The following is a 23,457-nucleotide window of genomic DNA, read 5'->3' on the forward strand; positions in this document are numbered from 1 at the left end:
TTGTAAATCACCCGGAAGATCAAATTATACTCTCTGCAAATCAATTTGGATTTAGGAAACATCACTCAACTGAAATATTAATCCTCTCTTTAATGGTCTCAGTTCTACGAGGACTTGATGCAGATAAATCTTATTGTCTTGTGCTAATTGATTTAATGGCCGCCTTCGACACTGTGGACCATAACCTATTATGCCATCAGATGAAAAACATTGGGATCGACGCCAAGGTACTCAGATGGTTCTCTTCATTTCTATCCAACAGAACATTCCACGTCAAACTAGGCAACCATATAACTGATACTTTCCAATGCGATACAGGTGTCCCTCAAGACTCAGCCCTCTCAGCAACTCTATTCAATATTTACATGCTCCCACTGTGTAAATTACTGATGAATCTAGGAATCATTTTCTTCTTGTATGCTGATGACATACAGTTTTACATCCCACTCTCCAGATCATTTGAACATACATCTTCATTACTCTCTACCTATATGAAAGCAATTCAACAAGAAGTTTTGCAACTTAAATTAACATTAAACCCCAAAAAGACTGAAATCATTTGGCTAAGTAGAAACTCATCAATAGTTAAACCACCTGCTCTAGACATGAGTAATTTTCAAATTAATCCCTCAAATCAAGTATGGGATTTAGGTGTACAGCTAGATGAGAACTTCACAATAAAAATGCACATCAGTAAATGAATTAAAACAGGTTACACTAAGGTGTGGATACTATAACGGTTGAAACCACTACTAACTACTGCAGACTTCCGTATTGTATTGCAAACTCTAATCTTCTCAAACCTTGACTTATGCATGTAAATGCAACCCCACTTTAACTCAACACCCCCAGGATGAATCTGATGTGCTTGTAATTATGCACATATAATGTGCATAATTTCACATTAATATCAGCCAGGTAATTTTCAAAAGAGCCATTTCTGCAGGTAAAGCACTGTTTTGCTTGCAAAAGTTCATTTGAAAATTACTCTGTTGGTGTATCTTGCATTGAATTTGTGTGCTGGATGCACTATGTATTTGAATTCTATCTTGGACAATGCGCAGCACTTTTTTGGTTCATTCTGTGCTTGGTGCATTTGGTGCACAGCCTGACAGGCATCTATTGTGTGTTGCATGATGGTTAACTGTTTGCTCAGGGAAATGGATGTATATAGCTTATCTGAAATTTTGTATCCCTCAAGGCATCCTGTGTCCCTTGGACATGGTTGGAGCCCATCATGGGGGTAATGGCATGAGAATCCAGGAGAGATCATTATACTGAAATCCCAATCTCAGCCAGATGATGTTGTAAAAGTGACATCCTGTCCCAAAGCACATTCTAGCAGCTAAAGAAAGGCCATTCATAAGCACCATCACTTCTGTAGTTGGTGAGAGTGCACAAAAACATATAAAAAACATATTTTTATCTCCATAAGATCTTCTTACCCTACCTGCTGAGTGCCATGTCCTGCCTCACCCCCTCAGCAACCCCAAGACCCAAGTCACCAGTAACCTCATACTCACTGACATGATTAATCCTTGGACATATGGAGGCCAATATTAAAAAAAAGCTGAGCTACTAAATCTAGGATCCTAAATTGGGTCCCTAAGTTAAGTACCCATTTTGTCCTAAACTTAGCTCCCAAAGTTTTCAGATGAAAATTCAAATAAATGTAGAATCCTAAAGCTCAGGTTCCTAAATTTAGGAAGCAATTCATTACCCTAAATTTAGGGTCCTAATTTTAGTGCTGAAAATCAGTGCTAAGTGCCTAACTTTTTAACATAACATAGTAATGATGGCAAAAAAGGACCAAATGGCCCATCTAGTCTGCCCTGCAAGCTTCCCTGGGTAGCAACTGCCACTCTGTGCAGTTATCCCAAGCTTTATGATAACCTATAAAAATTGCAGCTAGCAACATTTTTTACGGGGTGATGAGCTTCCTTGAAAATTCAGACAGAGCTGCTTGACATGCTTTGCTTATGGGCTTGGCTGTAGAAGCAGTCCTGTGCTTTTTCCCTTATGCCTGAGTATCAATACCCAAGACTGCAGAAGTCAGAGACCTCTTGGTTATTGTCTGAATCCAATTCCCCTTTTCCCCCTGCCATCAAAGTGGGGAGCAATGTTGCAGTTGCATTAAAAGCATCAAGGCTTATTGGTTAAGGGTAGTAAGTAATCTCCATGCACTCCACTTTCAGCAGAAAGGTCATCCCAATTTGTACAAACATTGTCGTAGCCGTGTGTAGGCACCTCTGGTGAAGGCACAGAAGAGCAATGTCCATTTCACAAGTGTCATATAGACATCCACAAATGCCTCACACTCCTTCCTCTCTCTGATGGCACACTGGTGGGACCTGGCCAAGGTAAGGGCAGGCAGCAGCTCCACAGGGGCCGGAGCAACAGGACACAGGTGGCTTTTGCTGCACACCCATACCTCTGTCAATATTTTAGCAGCGATTCGAGAAATGCTGGAGGGCTGGCAGCTGGATCAGAGAGCCAGAAGTCTCAACGCAGGTTTCTTTAGCACGGACAATGGCTCTGATATGGTCAAGGCAGTATCTGACGGTGGATATCAGGGTGTACGATGCTTCGCTCACATCCTGCACCTAGCAGTGAAGGAGGCCCTGGGGCTGGGGTCCAGAGATTCAGGGCATGCGTACCTGCACGATTTACTAGAGAAGTGTAGAAAAATAGCTGGACGCTTCCACCGAAGTGTGAAGGTGGGTGGTGATCTCTGTGAAAAGCAGGAGGAATTAGAGATGCCTCACAAGCATCTCATCATAGATGTGGGTACCTGCTGGAATTCAACCTACTTGATGCTGCAGAGGCTAGTGGAGCAGCAAACACCCCTTCATGATCTGTCTCGGGAAATGGAGATAGGTGTGCAGGCTTCCCTAGGGCATCATGACTAGTCAGTCATGAGACAGCTTGTGAAAATACTAAAGCCCTTTAAGGATGCCACAGGGGAGCTAAGTATTACAAGCGCCACCTTGGGAGATGTCATCCCAATAGTAAACATCCTGTTAGAAAAGTTGGAGGATTTTCAACAGGAAGAGGGAATAAGAGGTGAGGTGCTGTACCTTTTGGTGTCCTTGGAAAAGCAGGTGACAGACAAACTAGGACCTCTGACCAGAAACCCCACATACTTGCTTATTACATTAAGTGATCCACATGTGAAAAGGAGACTTGTACTGGAGATGAACAATTGGACGCATATGAAGAGCATGCTGCCAGAGGAGGTCTGTCAGCTAGAGCGCCACAGGTTGAGGCAGAAGAGGGATGTAGCACAGGAGGAAACACCCTCCCTGGCCAGGTCAGACAGCAGTGCAAGTCAGAGCAACACCCCATCATCACCACCTAGCACACCCTCCACAGGAAAACGGAAACAATCCTCACTTCTGTCACAGGTGATCGTTAAAGCAGCTGGGAAGAAAGATTCACATCCAGTACCACCAAAGGAGACAGCAGTTCAAATATCAGTGACCCGCTTTCTCACTGAGACCATATGGAAGAAGATGTGCTGGCATATTGGTCTCATAAGTCTAACAACTGGCCAGACCTAGCGAGAGTGGCTCAGTGCTATCTCTCTAGTCCACCAAGTGTCCCAGTGAAAGAGGTTTTTCCATGTCAGTAAACATCATAAGCCCTCATCGCTCCAGGCTGTCACCACTCTTGATGGAGAAGCTAGTGTTCCTTAAAATCAATCTGCCTTTGCTTGGCTATCCAGATTTGCCATAAGAGTTACAAGATGAATGAATGGAACGTGAAGGTCCTGTAGATACTGGATACTCTGCCTTTCTGCATTCCGTGTCTCAATAACAGTGTCCAACAATATCCATTGACTGTGATTGACTAACTGCATCTGCCTGCTCTGTCCGCAACACCGTCAATTGGACCACACTTCACCAACCACATTGATGCTGCTGTCCAGACCCAAGATGCCAGATCGAGGGCCTGGACAGTCTGAAAAGCCAAATCAAGAGCCAAAGCACACCAATGCTGAGTCCTGCTGTGTCCCCAACACCACCAGTTGGGCCACAATCCAACAACCACACTGCTGCTGCCTTTGTGGCCCAAAAAGCCAATCCAAGGACCACAACACATCAATCCTGAGTCTTGCTGTATTCCCAGCACCACCAGTTGGGGCACAGTTCAACCACCAAACTGCTGCTGGCTCCACGGTCAAAAAAGCCAGTCCAAGGGCCACAACACACCGATGCCGAGTCCTGTTGTGTCCCCAATACCGCCAGTTGGGCCACACTTCCACAGCCACTCTGCTGCTAATTTATGTGCATGATAGTATTCTAAATGCCTCAAAAAAATAAACATTAATATTCCTCCTTGGCATAGAACAACTATCACAAATGTACCTCAGCCAAGGATATGTCCCTCCAGCAGAAGAAATAAAGGAAACAAACATCAAGTGCAAAACATTTATAACTCAAAACTGTTAAAGTGCCAACTAAAGACAATAAAATAGAACTTGTGGTGAGAGGAGAGCCAGGGTCAGGGGTTTCTGATTTGCATGGTGGGGAGGAAGGAGAGCACTAGCATCCTTTCAACTGCTCAGATAGTAACATTTGGTAAGATGCAGGCTTAACCAGTGCTTATTTTGAGAAGAAGCAGATTATGTGCGTCAGTCACTGCTGGTACAGGAAGAAAAGTCCCGCTAGTCTTCCTGGATTGTGCAGGAACGTATGCTTGCTCTCTCTCTCTCTATCCAAACAAGCCTGGGTCTGCTCATAAAGTGCAGAAAACTATTCAGACCTTCCCACTTTTCAATGGGCATGATTGTGCCAGCCTCACCATTCACTTTGTGCCCCTTCATAGAGGCCCAAACTCAGAAAGCATTCCCCTGTTTCAACTCACAGCAGGCAGCACTAAGAGTCCCAAAAAAGGAGAGGTGACTAGCACTACAGAAACAAAGAAATAGCCTAGTAGCACTAGGAGCTGAAAGCCTTGCTCTCAATTGCAAAAAAAATCATTGTGGGGGTCCCCACCCACAAAAATATTAAAAAAAAACACTACAGTTAGCCATTGCTTGTCCAGGACAGAGCCTCACTGCAGGCTCAATTCCCTCAGCAACAGCAGCGCTTGGGAGTTTCTGGCCTAACTGATGCCATCACACCAGCAGCACGCAGCCAACACATTTTATGATTCATGAATAAACATCTTAAAAGTACATCAAACTTCATTAAATAGGAACAGAAACTGCTTCAGGACAGCTCTAGCCTGGGCAGCTGCATTAGAGAGTGGGAATGGCCAGGACAGAGCTGCGCTGGAAGCAGTCAGCCAGGCTCTGGAAGCGCCGGTGGCAGCCCCCATTCCGGTTCACCCACTACTGTAGGTTCCACTTGTTTGGCAACTTCTTCAAGAACCTTGGATAGCTGCGAAGGGTATGACTTTATTGCGCTCCTCTGGTTCTTTTTGCCCAAATGCAACTTTCAAGGAATGATGCCACTGCGCTCCTCTGCCTCCTTTTCCCCAAATGCAACCTTTGAGGCATGACTCCACTGAGCTCCTCTGCTTTTAACAAACGCAACCTCCGAGACATGACCCTGCTGAGATCCTCTGTCTCCTTTTAGCAAACGCCACCTCAGAGGTGTGACTCCACAGGGCTCCTCTGCCTCCTTTCCCCAAATGCCACCACTGAGGCGCGACTCCACTGTCTCCCCCTGCCTGCTTCTCCTCAACAGCAGTTTGGGGCTATGCATGCCATATTCAAATCATTACCACTGACACCCTATCCATAGATTGCATTACAAATTTACTAAAACACTCCTCAGGATTTTAAGACCATTCTTCATCTATAGGAACATGCCATACTGGGTTAGACCAAGGATCCATCAAGCTCAGCATCCTGTTTCCAACAGTGGCCAATCCAGGCTACAAGTACCTGGCAAGTACCCAAAAACTGAGTCTATCCCATGTTACTGTTGCTAGTAATAACAGTGGTTATTTTCTAAGTCAACTTGATTAATAGCAGGTAATGGACTTCTCCTCCAAGAACTTATCCAAACCTTTTTTAAACCCAGCTACACTAACTGCACTAACCACATCCCCTGGCAACAAATTCCAGAGTTTAATTGTGCGTTGAGTGAAAAAGAACTTTCACCTTCTTGCCATTTCTAGCTCTTGCCACGGCTATCCATTCTTTTGCACACTTGTGGCACTGCTCTATGAACTATAACGGTATTCATGGCCCACTAGCAGTTCCTCTGTATTGTGCATTTGGCTACCTACCTACTACCTAGCTATAATGTATGTGGCTTACTCCATGTCACAAACATATCCTACTCTGGACTGGTGGATCCTCCTGGTGTGTTACGAGCGCGCGCGGGCGTCTCGGGCAGGTGGTGAGCCCTTGGGCCACGGCAGGACCCCAGGAGGAGCCCAAGGCCACACCGTGGGAGGTGAGCTGAGCAGGCATGGTGAGCCAGGCAGGCAGGAACAGAAGCAGGAAGTCCGGCCCTCAGCCGGACCGGCATGCCCATGGTAGCCAACACGGGGAAGTTGACTAATGAACGGTCCTCCGACTGTTCCCGGCCCTTTCGGACCTGCCGCAGGGAACGGCAATGGGCAGCAGGCCGGACAGAGGCGAGGGCAGACAGAGTCCTTAAACAGAAGACATCAGACGGGGCAGAAGCAGGCTGAAGCAAGACGGAGACATCAGGACAAGGGCTGAAGCGAGACACAGGAAAGGCCCAGGCGAGCAGGAACTCCGATGCTGGGATACTCACATCCGAAGCCCCCTCGGCTGGCAGAAGCTCAAGAGCCCGTGGGACGAATCCGTCCTGTTGGCCACTCCAGGGCCCAACAGGACAGAAGGCTCAGGAACCAGGTCAAGGCAGAGACAGGTAGACATCCGGACAAGGGCTGAAGCAGACACTGAAGACAAGGCTGGACGGGAACATTGCACTGTCCATCAGGGCGCCCTACTCAGCCCGCCCGTGGGACTGAGTCACGGACCACCCTGTCCCAGACGCGCCCTACACAGCCCTGGGAGGCTGGTCGCGGACCACGCTGAGAAGGAGGGCGCGGGGAAGACCCAGGCGAACAGGAACTCCGATGCTGGGATACTCACATCCGAAGTCCTTACGGCTGGCAGGCACAGGAACAAACATCAGGCAGAGACACTGGGCAGGGATCCATCAAAGCATAAGTGATCACGGAAGACCTGGATCAGCAAGGATACAGACGACTGTAGGACCTGATCCGCAGGCCGAAGACAAGCAGGAGTCAGAGTCACGGACCGGAGTCAAGGCAGGCTGAAGACAAGCAGGAGTCGGAGTCACGGACCGGAGTCAAGGCAGGCTGAAGACAAGCAGGAGTCGGAGTCACGGACCGGAGTCAAGGCAGGCTGACAACAAGCAGGAGTCGGAGCCACGGAGGACCTGGATCAGCAGGGTTACAGACTACTGTAGAGCCCGATCCGGAGGCCAAGACACAGTGAACAGAAAGTCCTTAAATACTGGAGGTAGAAGGCAACTCCCTGGGAGGAGCTTGCCAGGACCGCCCACCGCTGGTCCTATAACTAGGGTAGAGAGCTGCGGGCCAGCCCCTAGGGAAGGGCGTCGCCCAACAGGAAGTCCAAACGCTGAGGCATGCAAGCCACAGGCACAGCTAGGCCTCTCAGGCCCTGGAGCAAGTCCTGGATGATGCGCAGGCGAGGCCCAGGCTTCAGAGCGGCCTCTGGAGGAAGGTAAGAGACCTCCTGCAGCGCAGCAGCAGGGGGGATCGCAACATGGTGCAGCCATACTTTGTCGGGAAGAGTCATCTGCTCCCTCTATGGCTGTCTGCGTGCTCCAACGGAATGACTGGTATCTCCCATGCCACTCTGCCTTAATGCTATGCTCCTCATCCTACACCTTCAGATCCTTGTGCTGCTCAGCCTTGCTGCTCTGCACAGCTTTACACCTTTATATTCTTAACTTATTTCTGCCTGTATCTTCCTGGCATACAGAAAGCAACAGGGAAGATGATCTATCAAAGCCGTGAGGAGAACAAAAAGAAGATAGATCCAAAGTCCTTAAAATTCTTTGTTGTAGTAAAGACAAGTTGCCCAATAATTGCAAGTATGCCTGACTTTACTGCGCTCCTCTGGTTCTTTTTGCTCGAATGCTATTTTCAAGGCATAACGCCACTGCCCTCCTCTGCCTCTGTTGCAATTATTGGGCAACTTGTCTTTACTATAATAAAGAATTTTAAGGACTTTGGATCTATCTTCCTTTTGTTCTCTTCCTGGCATACTCCAGCTCTTACACTTTGAGGACTTCTTGCCAATCTGGGGTGCTGCTATGCACCTCTCCCATGCTTCTCAATTCTTTATCTTTCTGATTCTTGGTCCCCTTATCTGTACCTTGGGATTTTTTCTGCTACTTTTTCGGCTTCATTCCCCCTTCATGTTGCCTTAGAGTCCTGATGCCACTTTTGTTGCCACTTTGCCTCTCGTGCTGCCATCAATTGTTCATGGCACTATTGTTGGGCAGCCATCCTCTTTCTAAATCGTGAGGTAGTCTTCCTCTTACTGCTTCCTTGCTTCACTTACATTGCATTAGAGAACTCCTGCCAATCCCGTAATCCTCGTACCCCTTTGCAGAGCCTTAGGCTACTTTATGCCACTTTTTTTATGCCGCTTTGCCATTTTCTAAATTACTGTACAACTCTTTCCTCCTTTTGATGATTTCTTCTCCCAAGTTTCATTGCAATAGATATAAAATTCACTATTCTAGAGCCTATTATAGACTGTAATAATTCTCTCATATGTTTTAATGGAAACCAAATGAAACAAATAAACGAAAATTTGTTTTGAAAGTAATGAAACAAATATGGGTCCAAACGAAATTAATGAACAAACTAAAATGAATTTTTTTGGTCTGCACATCACTAAGCCAACAATAAGTCCAAATCAATATAAAACAGGAGAAAAAGCAATAGCAGCTCCCAGCTGGCCCTCACCTTGCCCATTACTCTTTTGAGTTTGCCGGTGTGCTAGCACTTAGGCTGTAGCCCTACCCAAGCCCAATCCTCCATCCCCACCCACAGAGCCCCTGGCAGAACAGCTCTAGACCAGGAAAAAAGAATCAGCAGTCCCAAGTTGCCTCCCTCCTGCTGTTGATGGATATCAGGTTTCCAGAAATGAGAAGAGGGGAGAGAGTAAAGAGTAGAGTAGAGATTTAAAAAAAATTAAAAAATTGAGCCTCAGGCAGTGGTGATATGTTTTGTGTGTATGTGTGTGCATAAAAGATTATTTGTGTGCATAAAACATTTTTATATGAATAAAACATGATTTGCATGCATAAAAGATGTTTATGCACACAAATAATCTTTTATGTGCTCACAACATGATCTCCAAATTATAATTCACCAATTTGGAAGTGTAACTTCTGAATCAGAGTTGCAGTGAGAGAATTTTACTTCACCTTTGATCAGGGGTTAAAATTTCAGCATTAAGAGTTAAGCCTGCACACCTCTCTGCATTGGTGGTCAATAAATAGCTAATGACTTAATTGGCATTGGATTTACATGCGAGAATGCTAACCAGTATGTACAGTTTTTGTGCACAAAGCTTCTTGCATTGGGAATAAAGTTTGTGCACAAAACAAAATGTGTGGACACCTGCAGGTAAAGCTGTGCACTCTTCTGAGCACACCTTATTACATTAGTCCTAAAGTGAGGTGCCTAAACCCTTTGAAAATTGGCTTCAAAATGTCATAACTGATAGATCAGTTGGATACCAGGTGTGAAAGGGAAATACAGAATGAGAACTGCCACAGGATTTAACATAAAGGACTAATGTCACCTTAAGGTCAAGAAAGCAACATCTGCTATGGGTATAATAAACAATGTCAGAGATGTCTCTTATGCTATATGCTAGAAGTTAATCGGCATACCTGGATGTCTGTAATACAGATAATAGAAGTTAATTAGCATTGTGAGGATGTCTCTTACAGTGTGCTGTGAGGAATGTCTCAGACACGGTGTGTAATAGTGAATAGACATTATGAGGGATGTCTCTTATGGCATTTTGGAGGCAATTTTCAAAACTGTGCAGGCAGGTGAAAAGTCTGCGGGTGTATTTTGCCCACAGATTTTGGACCAGTTTTCAAAGGAAAGTACATGCATACTTTCCCTTTGAAAACTGCCGAAGGAAAAAGTACCTGCAGAGATTTGTACCTTCTTTTTCTGGTGAAAACAAAGTGTATAGTTTTGAAACCCCAAAATTATGTGTGTTTTCTCTTTCAATCTAACCCCGCCCCAGGAATGCTTTTGCTACAATGCAGTTAAAAGTATGCACATTGTGGCATAATACTCATACCTTTATTCACATACAGGGTATGCAAGTTGCTAAAAGCCCTTTTACCTGGATAAATGACTTTTTAAAATTGTCCTCATAGTAGGTGGTGCTAATGAAGCCTTTTATTGTCTATAACAGAAGTCAATAGTTGCTGCTGAAGATGTCTCTTAGATGTGGGATCTGACTTGCTGTTTATAGAATTTGACTCTCATCTTTAATTACTGGTGCTTCATTCTCCTGCCCTCTCTTAGGACCAGGGAACGATTGGCGTGATCTTCAATGTGGGCACAGATGACATCATGATTGAGGAGCCCAACGCTATTGTGAATGATGGCAAATATCACGTGGTGCGCTTCACACGTAGTGGTGGCAACGCAACACTACAAGTGGACAGCTGGCCCATCAACGAGCGTTACCCAGCAGGTAAGAAGTATGGGGTGAAAGGGGCCACTGCACCACATGCTGTGCAAGCTCACCCTCTGCCCCAGCACCTTATTTGATTCGGGAGCCAGATCAAAGCGTTTTTCCTTCAGTCTTTGTACTTGAGATATAGAAGATTAATGTCACACTGTTGAGTAATTTACATGGTAATGTAGTAGATGATGGAAGATAAGACCAATTTGCCCACCCAGTCTGCCCAGTTAATCCTGTCTACTCTGATAAGGATATATCCCAGCTGTCAGCTGTACAATATTCACAGCTTTTAGGATAGTAGCATAGTAAATGACAGCAGCTAAAGACCAAAATGGCCCATTCGGTCTGATTTATGTGATACTTTTTTTGTCTTCTTGCTTGTTTATTTTACCATCCTGGGTAGATGAGCCTACAGGTCTCCATACTTAATCCAATGTATATATTACCGTCTTGCAACCCAACCCTCGTCCTCCCACCCACCCAGGTATTATCACCAAGCCCTGTAAAAAGGCACCAAAACTAGTGACTAGTGTGATCTGTTTCCTAAATATCTGACTATCTAGGTCCACTTGACCGAATTTGATGAACCTTGGCCACCACCCAACCTGTGGTACTTGATGATATCTGGTTGGTATGTGGGAAGTTGTAACTATACCATGGCCTTTGTTTTTTCTTATCACCTTTCCACTTGCCTTTGCTCTGGAAGATGTGAAAAGTAGATTGTTTGCAATATTGTAACTTCCAGCCTGGTTTTTGCCGCTGACTTTATATCTGTCCCAAGTGTGAATTCTGTCACAGTACTAGTTTCTACCACCTCTGTTGGTAAGTTATTGTAGGCAATGACCACCCCCTCAGCAAAGAACTATTTTTTGATTTTTCCTCTGAACCTGCCAACATCATATCATGCCCTTTTGTCCTTGATATTCCTTTTCTATGGGAATACATTTATTGAAGCTTATCAAATACTTGAATGTTTCTGTCACAGCCCATTTCCTTTTTTTCCTTTAAGCATTTTCAACTGTCTTTGTAGGTTTGTATTGCAAGCCCTATATTATTTCAATAGTCCTTTTCTGAATCACTGCCATCTTTTCAATTTCCTTATGAAGGAAATATGACTTCCAAACCTGAACACAGTACTCAAGGTGGGATCTCAAAGATTTCTACAAAAGCAATCTTACCTCCTTTTTCCTACTGATGATACCTCTGCATATTGTTAGTATTCCCAATTAGGTTTATTTCATTGACCTGCTACCTCGTGATCATCTGAAATGACTACTCTAAAATCTTTTTCTTGTTTAACCATTTCTAGTTTTTGTTGTTCTAAATTTATGTAGCTAGTGGGGTTCTGCATCCCAGATGTAGGATTTTATACTTTTTATCAATGAAGCTCAGTTTCCAAACCCCATGATCATTTTTTCATGTCCCCTTTTTTTGTTCTTCTACATTTCTAGGAAAGATGTCACACTCTTGTAATATTTAGGAGTGATGGCACAACAGTATGTAATTTCTAAGTGTGATGTTACACTGGCATGTAATATGTTGGAATGCTGTTAAAATGGTGTATAGTATGTAGGAGTGATATCACAGTGATGTCTTTTCTAGGAATGATGTCACACTAGCTTTTCTGGAATCTTTGGGCACTTCTAACAGATTGTGATCATGGGAGTGGATTTCAGACACCCTTTTAGATAATAAATGAGATCTAAAAGATGAAAGGGACAGTTCAGATCCCTGAAAGACGCTTTGGTCTGCCTCCATCCTCTTAATGCCATGTTGCGATCTGTTGTATTTCTATCACACTGTGTCACATTTCCTGTACTGCTGTCTCTTATGGTGTCATAGCAGCATCTAAGTCCATGCTGGGAAACTGAAGACAAAACAGGCTGGCTAGCCATAGGAAGATGTCTTTACCCTTGATATGGATTTTCTTAGCCCAAAGATAGATCACGTTTGTGTGTGTGTGTGTGTGTTCGGGTATGATGTCACACTACACATATGCACATGTATGCACATCTACAAAGTGAAAACCCAGGAGACAGCAGGGAGAGATGCAGTCTGTAAATGGAAGGAGAGAGAAAGAGCACTATGGCACATGTAAGTGCCAAGGGAGAGATGGTAACGAGGGAAACACCAGACACAGAAATGATCTGTGACATTGCTGAGTGAGAGACACTCAAAGGTATGACCTGTGACCTTGCCAGTGGAAAGGGAAAGTCAGAGAGGGATATGACCTGAGAAAGTGCGAAGAGAGAGAGAGATAGACATAAACATGGCTTTTATCAGTACTGAGAAAGGAAGAAATGATGAAAGACACATCTTGCGACAGTGCTGTGGAAAAAACAAGCAAAAATAAAGAGCCTGTGTCAGACTTAGGAGATAGTAAGAAACCTGAACTGTCTCTGACATTTAAGAGCAAACCTACGTGTTTTATCTTATCAGCTATCAAAGACCTGGAAAAATGTTGTCTGTCATTCACATTTGCCTTTCCCTGTTCCACTGGGATGGTACAAGCCAGAGAAGGTATGGGGAGGTGGGAATGTGGTGTGGGGCAGGGCCATGTAATTGCAGATTACAAGATGGAATTTCTTCCACAGAGTTTGGGGAGGGGAGCTGAGAGTAGGGACACAGAGCTAGAGGTAATTATGATGGACAGATGTCCTATATAAGAACATAAGAAATTGCCATACTGGGTTAGACCAAGGGTCCATCAAGCCCAGCATCCTGTTTCTAACAGTGGCCAATCCAGGCTACAAGTACCTGACAAGTACCCAAACAAAAAGTAGATCCCATGCTACTGATGCCAGTAATAGCAGTGGCTATTCCCTAAGGGCCAGAGTTTAAAAACGACGCGTGGGCGTAGATTTGTGCGCGCAACCCGGCAGGGTCGGCACGCGCAAGGGGATGCACAATTGTGCAACTTGCGTGCGACGAGCCGCGCAGCCTTCCTCCATTCCCTCCAAGGCCACTCCGAAATCAGAGCAGCCTCGAAGGGAACTTTCCTTCCACCTCCCCCCACCTTCCCCTCCCTTCCCCTACCTAACCCACCCTCCAGCCCTACCTAAACCCCCCCCTTACCTTCGTCCTATAAGTTGCACCTACTTCCGGGCAGGCATAGATTGCGCACGCCGGCCAACAGCCGGCCCGCGATCCCGGGCACAGCGGCAAATGGCAATTTCTTATGTTCTTATGTTCAGAACCCTGGGGTGTATACCATCAGGTCCAGGTGATTTGATACTCTTTAGTTTGTCAATCTGGCCTACTACATCTTCCAGGTTCACAGTGATTTGGTTCAGTTCATCTGATTCATCATCCTTAAAAACCATCTCTGGAACCAGTATCTCACCAACATCCTCATTCGTAAACACAGAAGCAAAAAATTCATTTAGTCTTTCTGCAACGGCCTTATCTTCCCTAAGAGCCCCTTTAACTCTCTCGGTCATCTAACAGTCCAACCGACTCCCTCACAGGTTTCTTGATTAGGATTTATTTTTTAAAGTTTTTATTATGAGTTTTTGCCTCTTTGGCCAACTTCATTTCAGATTTTCTCTTAGCCTGCCTTATCAGTGTTTTTCATTTTAACTTTACAATGCTTTTGCTTTTTCCTATTTTCTTCAGATGGATCCTTCTTCCAATTTTTTAAGAATGTTTTTTTGGCTAAAATAGCCTCTTTCACTTCACCTTTTAACCATGCTGGTAATCGTTTCGCTTCCTTACACCTTTCTTAATGCATGGAATACATCTGGACTGGGCTTCTAAGATTGAATTTTAAACAATGTCCACGCCTGTTGTACATTTTTAACAATTGTAGCTGCACCTTTCAGTTTTTTCTAACTATTTTCCTCATTTTATTAAAGTTTTCCTTTTGAAAATTTAGTGTTAGAGCTGTAGATTTACATATTGGCCCCCTTCCAGTCATTAGTACAAATTTGATCATGTTATGATCACTATTGCCAGGTGGCTCCACCACCGTTACTTCTCTCACCAAATCCTGAGATCCAGTAAGAATTAAATCTAAAATAACTCTCTTTCTCATTGGTTCCTAAACCAATTGCTCCATGAAGCAGTCGTTTATTTTATCCAGGAACTTTATGTCTCTAGCATGTCTTGATTTTATATTTACCCAGTCAATATTGGGTTTATTGAAATCTCCCATTATTACTGCACTACCAAATTGGTTAGCTTCCCTGATCTGTCTGATCATTTTGGCCAGGTAGATGGTAGTATCCTCCTATCACAATACTCTTAACCAACACATGGAATTTGTACCCATATAGATTCTACTGATCATTTAGTCTCTTGTATGATCTTTATTCTGTTGGACTCTATACCCTCCTGGACATAAAATGCCACACCCCCACCAAGTTGATCCTTGCTATCATTGCGATATAATTTGTACATTGATAAACCACTGTCCCATTGGTTATCCTCCTTCTACCAGTGATGGGATGCCAAAAATCTCATCATTCGCTGCTATACACTTTAACTCTCCCATCTCTCTTCTTAGACTTCTGGCATTGGCATATACACATTTCAAAGTGCATTTTTTGTTTGTATTAACAACCTGCTTTTCAGTTGATAGGGATAATTTGGAATTCTTTAACTCAGGTGATTCTTTATTTATAGGCAAATGGACTACTTCTTTTATTGGAACCTCTCTGTTGGGATACCCTAACTCTCCTGTTTCATCAGTATCTTTCATAGATACATTCCTCTGAAACATGCACTGCTGAGTGACTGTCGGCTTTCCCCCTTGTTCTAGTTTAAAAGCTGCTCTATCTCCTTTTTAAAAGTAAGTGCCAGCAGCCTGGTTCCACTCTGGTTAAGGTGGAGCCTGTCCTTTCGGAAAAGTCTCCCCCTTCCCCAAAAGATTGTCTAGTTCCTTATAAAACTGAATCCCTTTTCCCTGCACCATCGTCTCATCCACACATTGAGACACCAGGGTTCTGCCTGCCTCTAGGGAACTGCACATGGAACAGGAATATTTCAGAGAATGCCACCCTGGAGATTCTGGATTTCAGCTTTCTACCAAAAATCCAAAATTTAGCTTCCAGAACCTCCCTCCCACATTTTCCAATGCCGTTGGTGCTCACATGTACCCCGACAGTCGGCTCCTCCCCAGCACTGTCTATAATCCTATCTAGGTGACGCGTGAGGTCTGCCACCTTCGCACCAGGCAGGCAAGTTACCAGGCGGTCCTCACGTCCACCAGCCACCCTGCATTTCTAACAATCGAATCACCAGCTATGATGGCCGGCCTAACTCTTCCCTCCTGGGCAGTAGCCTTGGGAGACTTGTCCTCAGTGCAAGAGGACAACGCATCACCTGGAGAGCAGATCCTTGCTACAGGATCACTTCCTGCTATACCAGGGTGATGCTCTGTAACTGGGAGTCCTTTCTGATCCAAGGCAGCATTGAGGTCTTGGCTAGTGTGTCCCTAAAAGTCTCATCAATGTTCTCTCTGTCTCCCTCAGCTCCTCCTAGGCAGACAGAGTGGGCCATAAAGAAACTATATCTGTTATTGTCTAGATATTTCTGCCTGTGAAAGGCAGACTGGGATGTTAGATCTCTGTGTCTCTTAGAACCCAATTTTTTTTTCTACCTCCACAGAGCCGCCAGTGCTATGAACTCTCAACCCCCCTGCTGTAGAAATTTAACATGTACATAATTTAGATGTCAGCTAAAACAAAATAATGACAATTCTCCCTCTATTTTTTAATTTGGATTTTTATTTTATTGTCTGTATAAAGTGTTTTCAAAGCTATGGGTGATACAATATAGTAGAATGTAAGGCTGGCCAGTGAGCAGTGATATTGGTTCTCCTATCCTTCTTGGCTACCCCTTTCCAAATACCTGTGGTCCACTGCTTGATTCTGAAATCTCCAGACCTCTCCTTACCTGCGTTTCCTTGGCAAAAGCTACTAAGAGGATTTTGTCTCTTTTCTCCAGAGGGTATTCTTTCATTCTCCCTACCTCCTTTTAGAAGTCACCAGGATCTTTTGGTCTAAATGATCTAAAAATTCTGCAAAAGGGGAAAAATCCTTCTTCTTCCCCACTCCTCTCTCATAGGCAGGATGGGTGGGCAGAAAACTCCTCCCAAATAATATCTTCTACCCCAAAAAACATTTACAACTCTGAGATCTATTTCCTAACCACTGTGTGTGGGTCAGAAGAAGTGATTTTCTTACTTCCTAAGGTATTCAGCACAGGATTGTAACCAGTGCTGTCTTTCTCGAAAAAAGGTGCCAGTACTCAAATGCAGGATGTATGTTTGTTTTTTGGTTTTTTGGGGTTTTTTGAAGGACCAAAGGTCCAATCATGCAGATGGAGGAAAAGTGCCAGTACCAGCAGTGCTCCTTTCAAAAAGCTGTGGTTGTGATCAATTTTGGATAAGAATAGGGGAACTATAAAGAATCAGACCCTTTTCAAACCAAAACAGGCGCATTTAAACCTAGGGGTCACCTGTAGGCAGGAAGCTATGACTGCAGCAACCCCAGTGGGAGGCGCCTTAGCAAAATAGCACTTTCCTCACATCCACATGGCTTGGCCCAACACTAGATCAGAATCACCAGTGGAAATCAAGAGCTGCCTGAGCACCTTTGGTCCTCAGATGTTTATTCGGTGTCCCTGTAAATGTCCAGTGAAGTATCAGACTGATAAATATATTTTATCTTGACTCAGTTCAAGTAAAAGATGTATGGAAATGAAAGTATTAAACATGGTGAATGGGCCTAGGTGGTGTCTGTATGAAGATCTTAATGTCTGGTAAAGTTTATCTTCTTACTAAGATCATACCTTTTAACACCTTGCATAATCTGGATGATTTATGGTAATTATAAGGGTTTTATTGTTTCCATAGCTCCATGTTCTTTATTGGGTTTCCCTTAACAATTGGGATCTAAAATTCTGAGCAACAAACAATTCAATTTCCTTTTTTTCTATATCCTCTCTATATAATTTCCTGATGTTTGGCCACTCTCTTGTGCAACAAATTGCCACTTTCTGGGACATTCTTGATGATGCATTCGGTGTCCTTCTGATGTCCAGTGGATATTCCATGACAAATGTAAGTTTAAAGAGTTTCCAGATTAGTGCATTTCCTGCAGGTCCAGAAGGAAGGGAACCCACACTAAATGCTGGGAACGTGCACAATGGGCCGACAATGTGCAGCACCAGACGCTAGCATACAAAATGTCCAAGAATGTGCAAAATCGAAAGAATGTGAGGGCATTTAGATACCTTTCCTGCCCAGTATTTTTGATGGGCCCTTTCAGCTAGTGTATAAATACTGTCTGTATGCTCAGAAATATTGCCTTTCATGCTCAACTGGTAATAGATATAAATACAAAGGGTTATTTTTAAAGGATTTTCATAGCTGTTTTGGTTGAGCCGTTCCTATCATTATGAATCTGAGCAATCCAGGGGCACTGTAGTGCTGTTTGTCATCAGAGCCCCCATGCAGGTGCACACTAATACACATAGGGCCAAATTTTAAAAGGTGCGCGCGGACATAGATTTATTCGCGCAACCCGCTTAGGGCAGCTTTTCGGGGTTACGCGCGTAACCCTTTGAAAATCTGCCCCATAAAGCACAAAGACAACACAGACAGCCAAAGAGTGGATCTTCCTCAGAGCTCCAGGCAGGCATCACACCGACACACAATTCCGCTGACAGAAGACCTTAAAAATCATAGTAATGTGGAGGTCCATATTCATTCACAGTCTGGATAACAAAGTTAGCCGGATAAACTTATCTGGTCAGCTTTGGAAGTATATTCAGTAGTGCAGCCGCACTATTGAATATAGCTGCCTTCACATTATGTCTGTATTTCTTGCCTTTAAACATGTACCACTTATGTGTGTGTATTTATAATTAAAAATCTTATTGTTAACATATGCTGACCAGTGTATACTGTTTGCCACATCATTTCTGCTGCATAACTTTAGGTTAGGACAGCTCTTTGGCGCGACCAGACTTTTCAGGCTAAGGTAGCTGGCTAGCTCTGTATATCACAGTTAGCCAGGTAACTCAGCTGGCTGATTCAACTCCTCACAGTTATACCCCCATAACGTCCCTAATTTAAGCAGCTCAATTCTGGCTGGTTAGCAAGATAAATTGCCCAAATATTCATTTAGCCAGCTAACTTCTGAATATTGACCTCCTAGTGAATAACGGCAGAGAAAGACTAACATCATCCACGTATTCACTTCAGAGTTTTCAGCCTCTCTTAGAGCATGCTCTTTATCTTACAAATGGAGGACAACCCCATACCTTGATGGCGCAGATCATGGCAAACTGCAGATATCACCAATCGCAACTTGATATTGGATCTAAATAAGTAAATTATTGGCTTTAATTTCATCCAGGGGATTTGGGCAACCTTGAATCGTCTAAAGATGAGCAGCCTGCAGCTTCAAAAATGAAATATGAGGAGCAGCCCAAATTATGATACTGGCCATCCTAATCAAACTATTGCTTACTTGGCAAATTCCTGTCCTAAGAAGCCCATTTCTGATTGGGCTCTCAGCCAATCATACAGCCGCATCTGAAGCTCTAAAATGAATTACAAATTTGGGGATTAAACTAATAACCTACTGCTTTTTCCAGCTCTAGGAAGGCGACTGATACACATAAAACCTTAATTCAGCACAGACAGCTTCAGAGCCCCACACAGGGTTCTTCCCTGCCTCTCTCTCGCCCCATCCTCTCTCTCATCTCGCCTCCTTTCTGTACGATATCTCTTTCCTTTTCTCCTCCTCTCTCTTCTTTTTCTTTCTACCACTGACCGGTCCTCCATGCCCTCCCACCCCAACACTTATCTGAAACCGTCATCAGGTCTAACTCACTGACCCATCCATGGCTTTTGCTTGGTGCTCTCTTGAGGAGAAAATCTTTCAGAAGGATAGACATATTAGTCTACTAGCAAAAGCAATAGAGAGGCTGAAGGCACCTTAGGGGCCAAGTTTCACAGGGATTTGGCTACTTAACTTTGGAGTTTGGCATCTAGATCCTGCCGGATGAAAAATTCCCCCCACTGAGTAGATAAATCTAGCTACCTGGTTTCACTAGGTGGGTATTTTTTAAAAAACTGCTAAATGGATAAGGTAACTGGCTAATTTTATGCTAGAATTTCATCTGAAAATTCCCCTAAATCTAGCTGCACAAGTAAGTGCATTTTAAGGAGGTCATTCTCAAAGGAGTTACAGGTGTAAATGTAACATACTATTGTTGGAATTTTCAAAAGCCCATTTACGCACTTAGGGCCTGATTTTTAAAAGCATTTACATGTGTAAAACTGGGTTTTACTCGAATAAATGCACTTTATTCAAGTATGTGGGCTTTTGAAAATTGCTACAATCTTTGCCATTCCATTGTCCATAGGATTTACTTGAGTAAGTGCAATTTACTCTAGTAAACGGCTTTTGAAAATTGCTATGATAGTATATTACATTTATGTGTGTAATTCCTTTGAAAATTACCCCCTAAAAGTACTCTTGCGTGTGTAAAACCTATCGATAATTCAATGTCATATAGCAATTTTCAAAAGTCCTCTTATATGCATAAAGGGGCGGATTTTAAGAGCCCTGCTCGCCTAAATCCGCCTAAATCCGGGCGGATTTAGGCGAGCAGGGCCCTGCGCGCCGGTAGGCCTATTTTACATAGGCCTACCAGCGCGCGCAGAGCCCCGGGACTCGCGTAAGTCCCGGGGTTTTCTGAGGGGGGCGTGTCGGGGGCATGTCAGGGGGTGGGCCCGGTCGGCACGGCGTTTTGGGGGCGTGTCTACAGCGTTTTGGGGGCGGGCCCGGGGGCGTGGTTACGGCCCGGGGCGGTCTGGGGGCGTGGCCGCGCCCTCCGTACCCGACCCCCAGGTCGCGTCCCGGTGCGCTAGCGGCCCGCTGGCGCGCGGGGATTTACGCCTCCCTCCGGGAGGCGTAAATCCCCCGACAAAGGTAAGGGGGGGTTTAGACAGGGCTGGGCGGGTGGGTTAGGTAGGGGAAGGGAGGGGAAGGTGAGGGGAGGGCAAAAGAAAGCTCCCTCCGAGGCCGCTCCGATTTCGGAGCGGCCTCGGAGGGAACGGGGGTAGGCTGCGCGGCTCGGCGCGCGCTGGCTATACGGAATCGATAGCCTTGCGCGCGCCGATCCAGGATTTTAGCGGATACGCGCGGCTACGCGCGTATCTACTAAAATCCAGCGTACTTTTGTTTGCGCCTGATGCGCCAGCAAAAGTACGCCACATCGCGCGGTTTGAAAATATACCCCAAAGTGCATTTACGCAAGTAAAGCCCAGGTTTAAGCATGTAAATCCTTTTGAAAAGGACCCCTTTTATATATGGACTCACTGAATCTCAATTGCTTCAATTTCTGCTCTCTTCCTTTTTTTTTTTATTTGCACCAATTGGGCCAACTCTGTCTCTTTCTCCTTTGCTTCCATACCGCTCGCCACCATTGCACCAACCGGAATGGTTTACATAATCTTCCTCCTCCATTCCACATGCAGAATCCTAGAGGCAGGCAGAGCTCCAGAGTCTCCATGCAGGGAAGAGGACTTAGGGAACATTCTGGGGACGGGGGAGCCTATTCCTGCAGGCTGGACTCCACCTTAATGAGGGTGGAGCTCAACTGCTGGCACAAACATTTATAAAGGAGATAGAGCAGCCTTTAAACTGCTGATAGTCGCACATGGGTACTGGCACAACAGGGATGTGAGACTATCCCAATAGAGAGGTTGTGGAGAAGGCTAAAGTAGCCCAGATGGATTTAAATAAAGAACACATAGATAATAATGACTCCAAATTGCCTGTTTCATCTGCTAATAAGCAGGTTGTGAAAACAAACAAATAAAAACAGAATGTCTGTAAGCAAATGTCTGTATACAAATGCCAGAAGTGTGAAAAATAAGATTGGAGAGGTAGAATGTATAACACATGGGGGTAATTTTTTAAAGGATTTATGCATGTAAATGTAGCATGCTATCGTAGCAATTTTCAAAAACCATTTACTTGAGTAAAGTGCACTTACATGAGTAAATCCTATGGACAATTCAATGGTATATATTGTAGCAATTTTCAAAAGCCCACTTAACTCGAGAAAATGCTTTTTAAAATCAGGCCATTAATGAGTGTATAGACATAAACTGGGAACTTTTGATTTCCAGGCACCCCGAGTTGCAGATTGGGAGGTTGGAGGGGCCGTGCGTCCGCAGTAGTAGCAGCATGCACACAAACTTTCTCACACACACACTAACAAACGCGCATGTTCACTCTCATACTCTCTTTCACAAACACTAACTCTTATACCATTCATTTACCCCAGACTCTCACACACAAACACTCAATTGTCCTCCTTTTCCACACACACACTCACATTTCAGTAACAGCAAACCGAACACTTTCAGGCCGAAACAGAAAGAAACGTGGGAGAGCGGGCAAGCGCCCACTCTCCCGGCACGCGCACAGGCCAGTGTCCTGTGCGCGCGATCCAGTAAATAAAAATATGCTAATTAGGGCCCGCGGGTAAAAGGAGGCGCTAGGGACACTAGCGCGTCCCTAGAGCCTCCTTTTTGACAGGAGCGGCGGCTGTCAGCGGGTTTGACAGCCGACGCTCAATTTTGCCGACGTCAGTTCTTGGACCCGCTGACAGCCACGGGTTCGGAACCCGGACGCCGGCAAATTGAGCACCCGGTTTTCAACCCGCAAGCCGCGGGCTGATTTTAAATTTTTAAATTGTTATTTATTTTTTACTTTTGGGACCTCTGACTTAATATCACCATGATATTAAGTTGGAGGGTGTACAGAAAAGCAGTTTTTACTGCTTTTCTGTACACTTTCCTGGTGTCGAGAGAAATTAACGCCTACCTTTGGGTAGGCGCTAATTTCTGAAAGTAAAATATGCGGCTTGGTTGCACATTTTACTTAGTGAATCGCACGGGAATAACTAATAGGGCCATCAATATGCATTTGCATGTTGCAGGCGCTACTAGTTTCAGGGGGGGGTTGGATGCGCATTTTCGACCCCTTACTGAATAAGGGGTAAAGCATTTTTAGAATCAATTTTAATGTTTGTAAATCTCATCAATCCCCTAATATAAAACCTCAGTTTTTGTTGTATTTAGGACCAATTTACTTACCTTTAACCAAGTCGCTACAAATTCTAGATATTGAGCTAAGTTTAGATAACATACCTCAGGATCCCATCCCAAGGGAGCTAAAATCTGTGGGTCATCTGCATATATGTAAGAGATAAAACCTGTCTCCCATATAATCTTGCTCAACTGTCCCATGAAGATATTAAAAAGAATGGGTGAGAGGAAAGATCCCTGGGGTACACCATAATTAATGTCATATGTTTCTGAAAGTTTCCCTTGGAAAGATATAATTTGTCTTCTCTCATATAGAAAACTTTCCAACCATTTTAATACCAGTCCCTTCAATCCCAATGCCTTCCAACAATGGTCTACCAAATCAAAAGCGCTGGATAAATCCAGCAACACCAGCAAGCTCATTCCCCTTTGTCCAATATCAGGAAAGTATCATCCATCAAAGACTATTTATTTATTTATTTAACAGCTTTTATATACTGGTATTAGTGGGGACATCATACCGGTTCACAGTTGAACAAAAAGGCTGAAATTACATGATAACAGGGAGGAAGGAACTGGGAGGGGGAAAACTAAAGAGCAGCATTGAAGGAGAGGTTGAAAACAACAAGAGGTAACATAAAGAAAATTATCAAACTGTGTCTTAATATAGGCA

General features: G+C 44.3%; 1 protein-coding gene across 1 annotated transcript in view; it reads left to right on the forward strand.

Moving 5' to 3' along the window:
* Nucleotides 1–23,457, forward strand: part of NRXN2 (neurexin 2) — a 1,120,399-nt gene that overhangs the window by 932,053 nt on the left and 164,889 nt on the right. The window contains 1 exon segment of the mRNA XM_029612675.1: nt 10,546–10,717. Coding sequence (XP_029468535.1) covers nt 10,546–10,717 — 172 coding nt within the window.

This window comes from Rhinatrema bivittatum, chromosome 8 (assembly GCF_901001135.1).
Source record: "Rhinatrema bivittatum chromosome 8, aRhiBiv1.1, whole genome shotgun sequence".
NCBI classification, from domain to species: Eukaryota; Metazoa; Chordata; class Amphibia; order Gymnophiona; family Rhinatrematidae; genus Rhinatrema; species Rhinatrema bivittatum.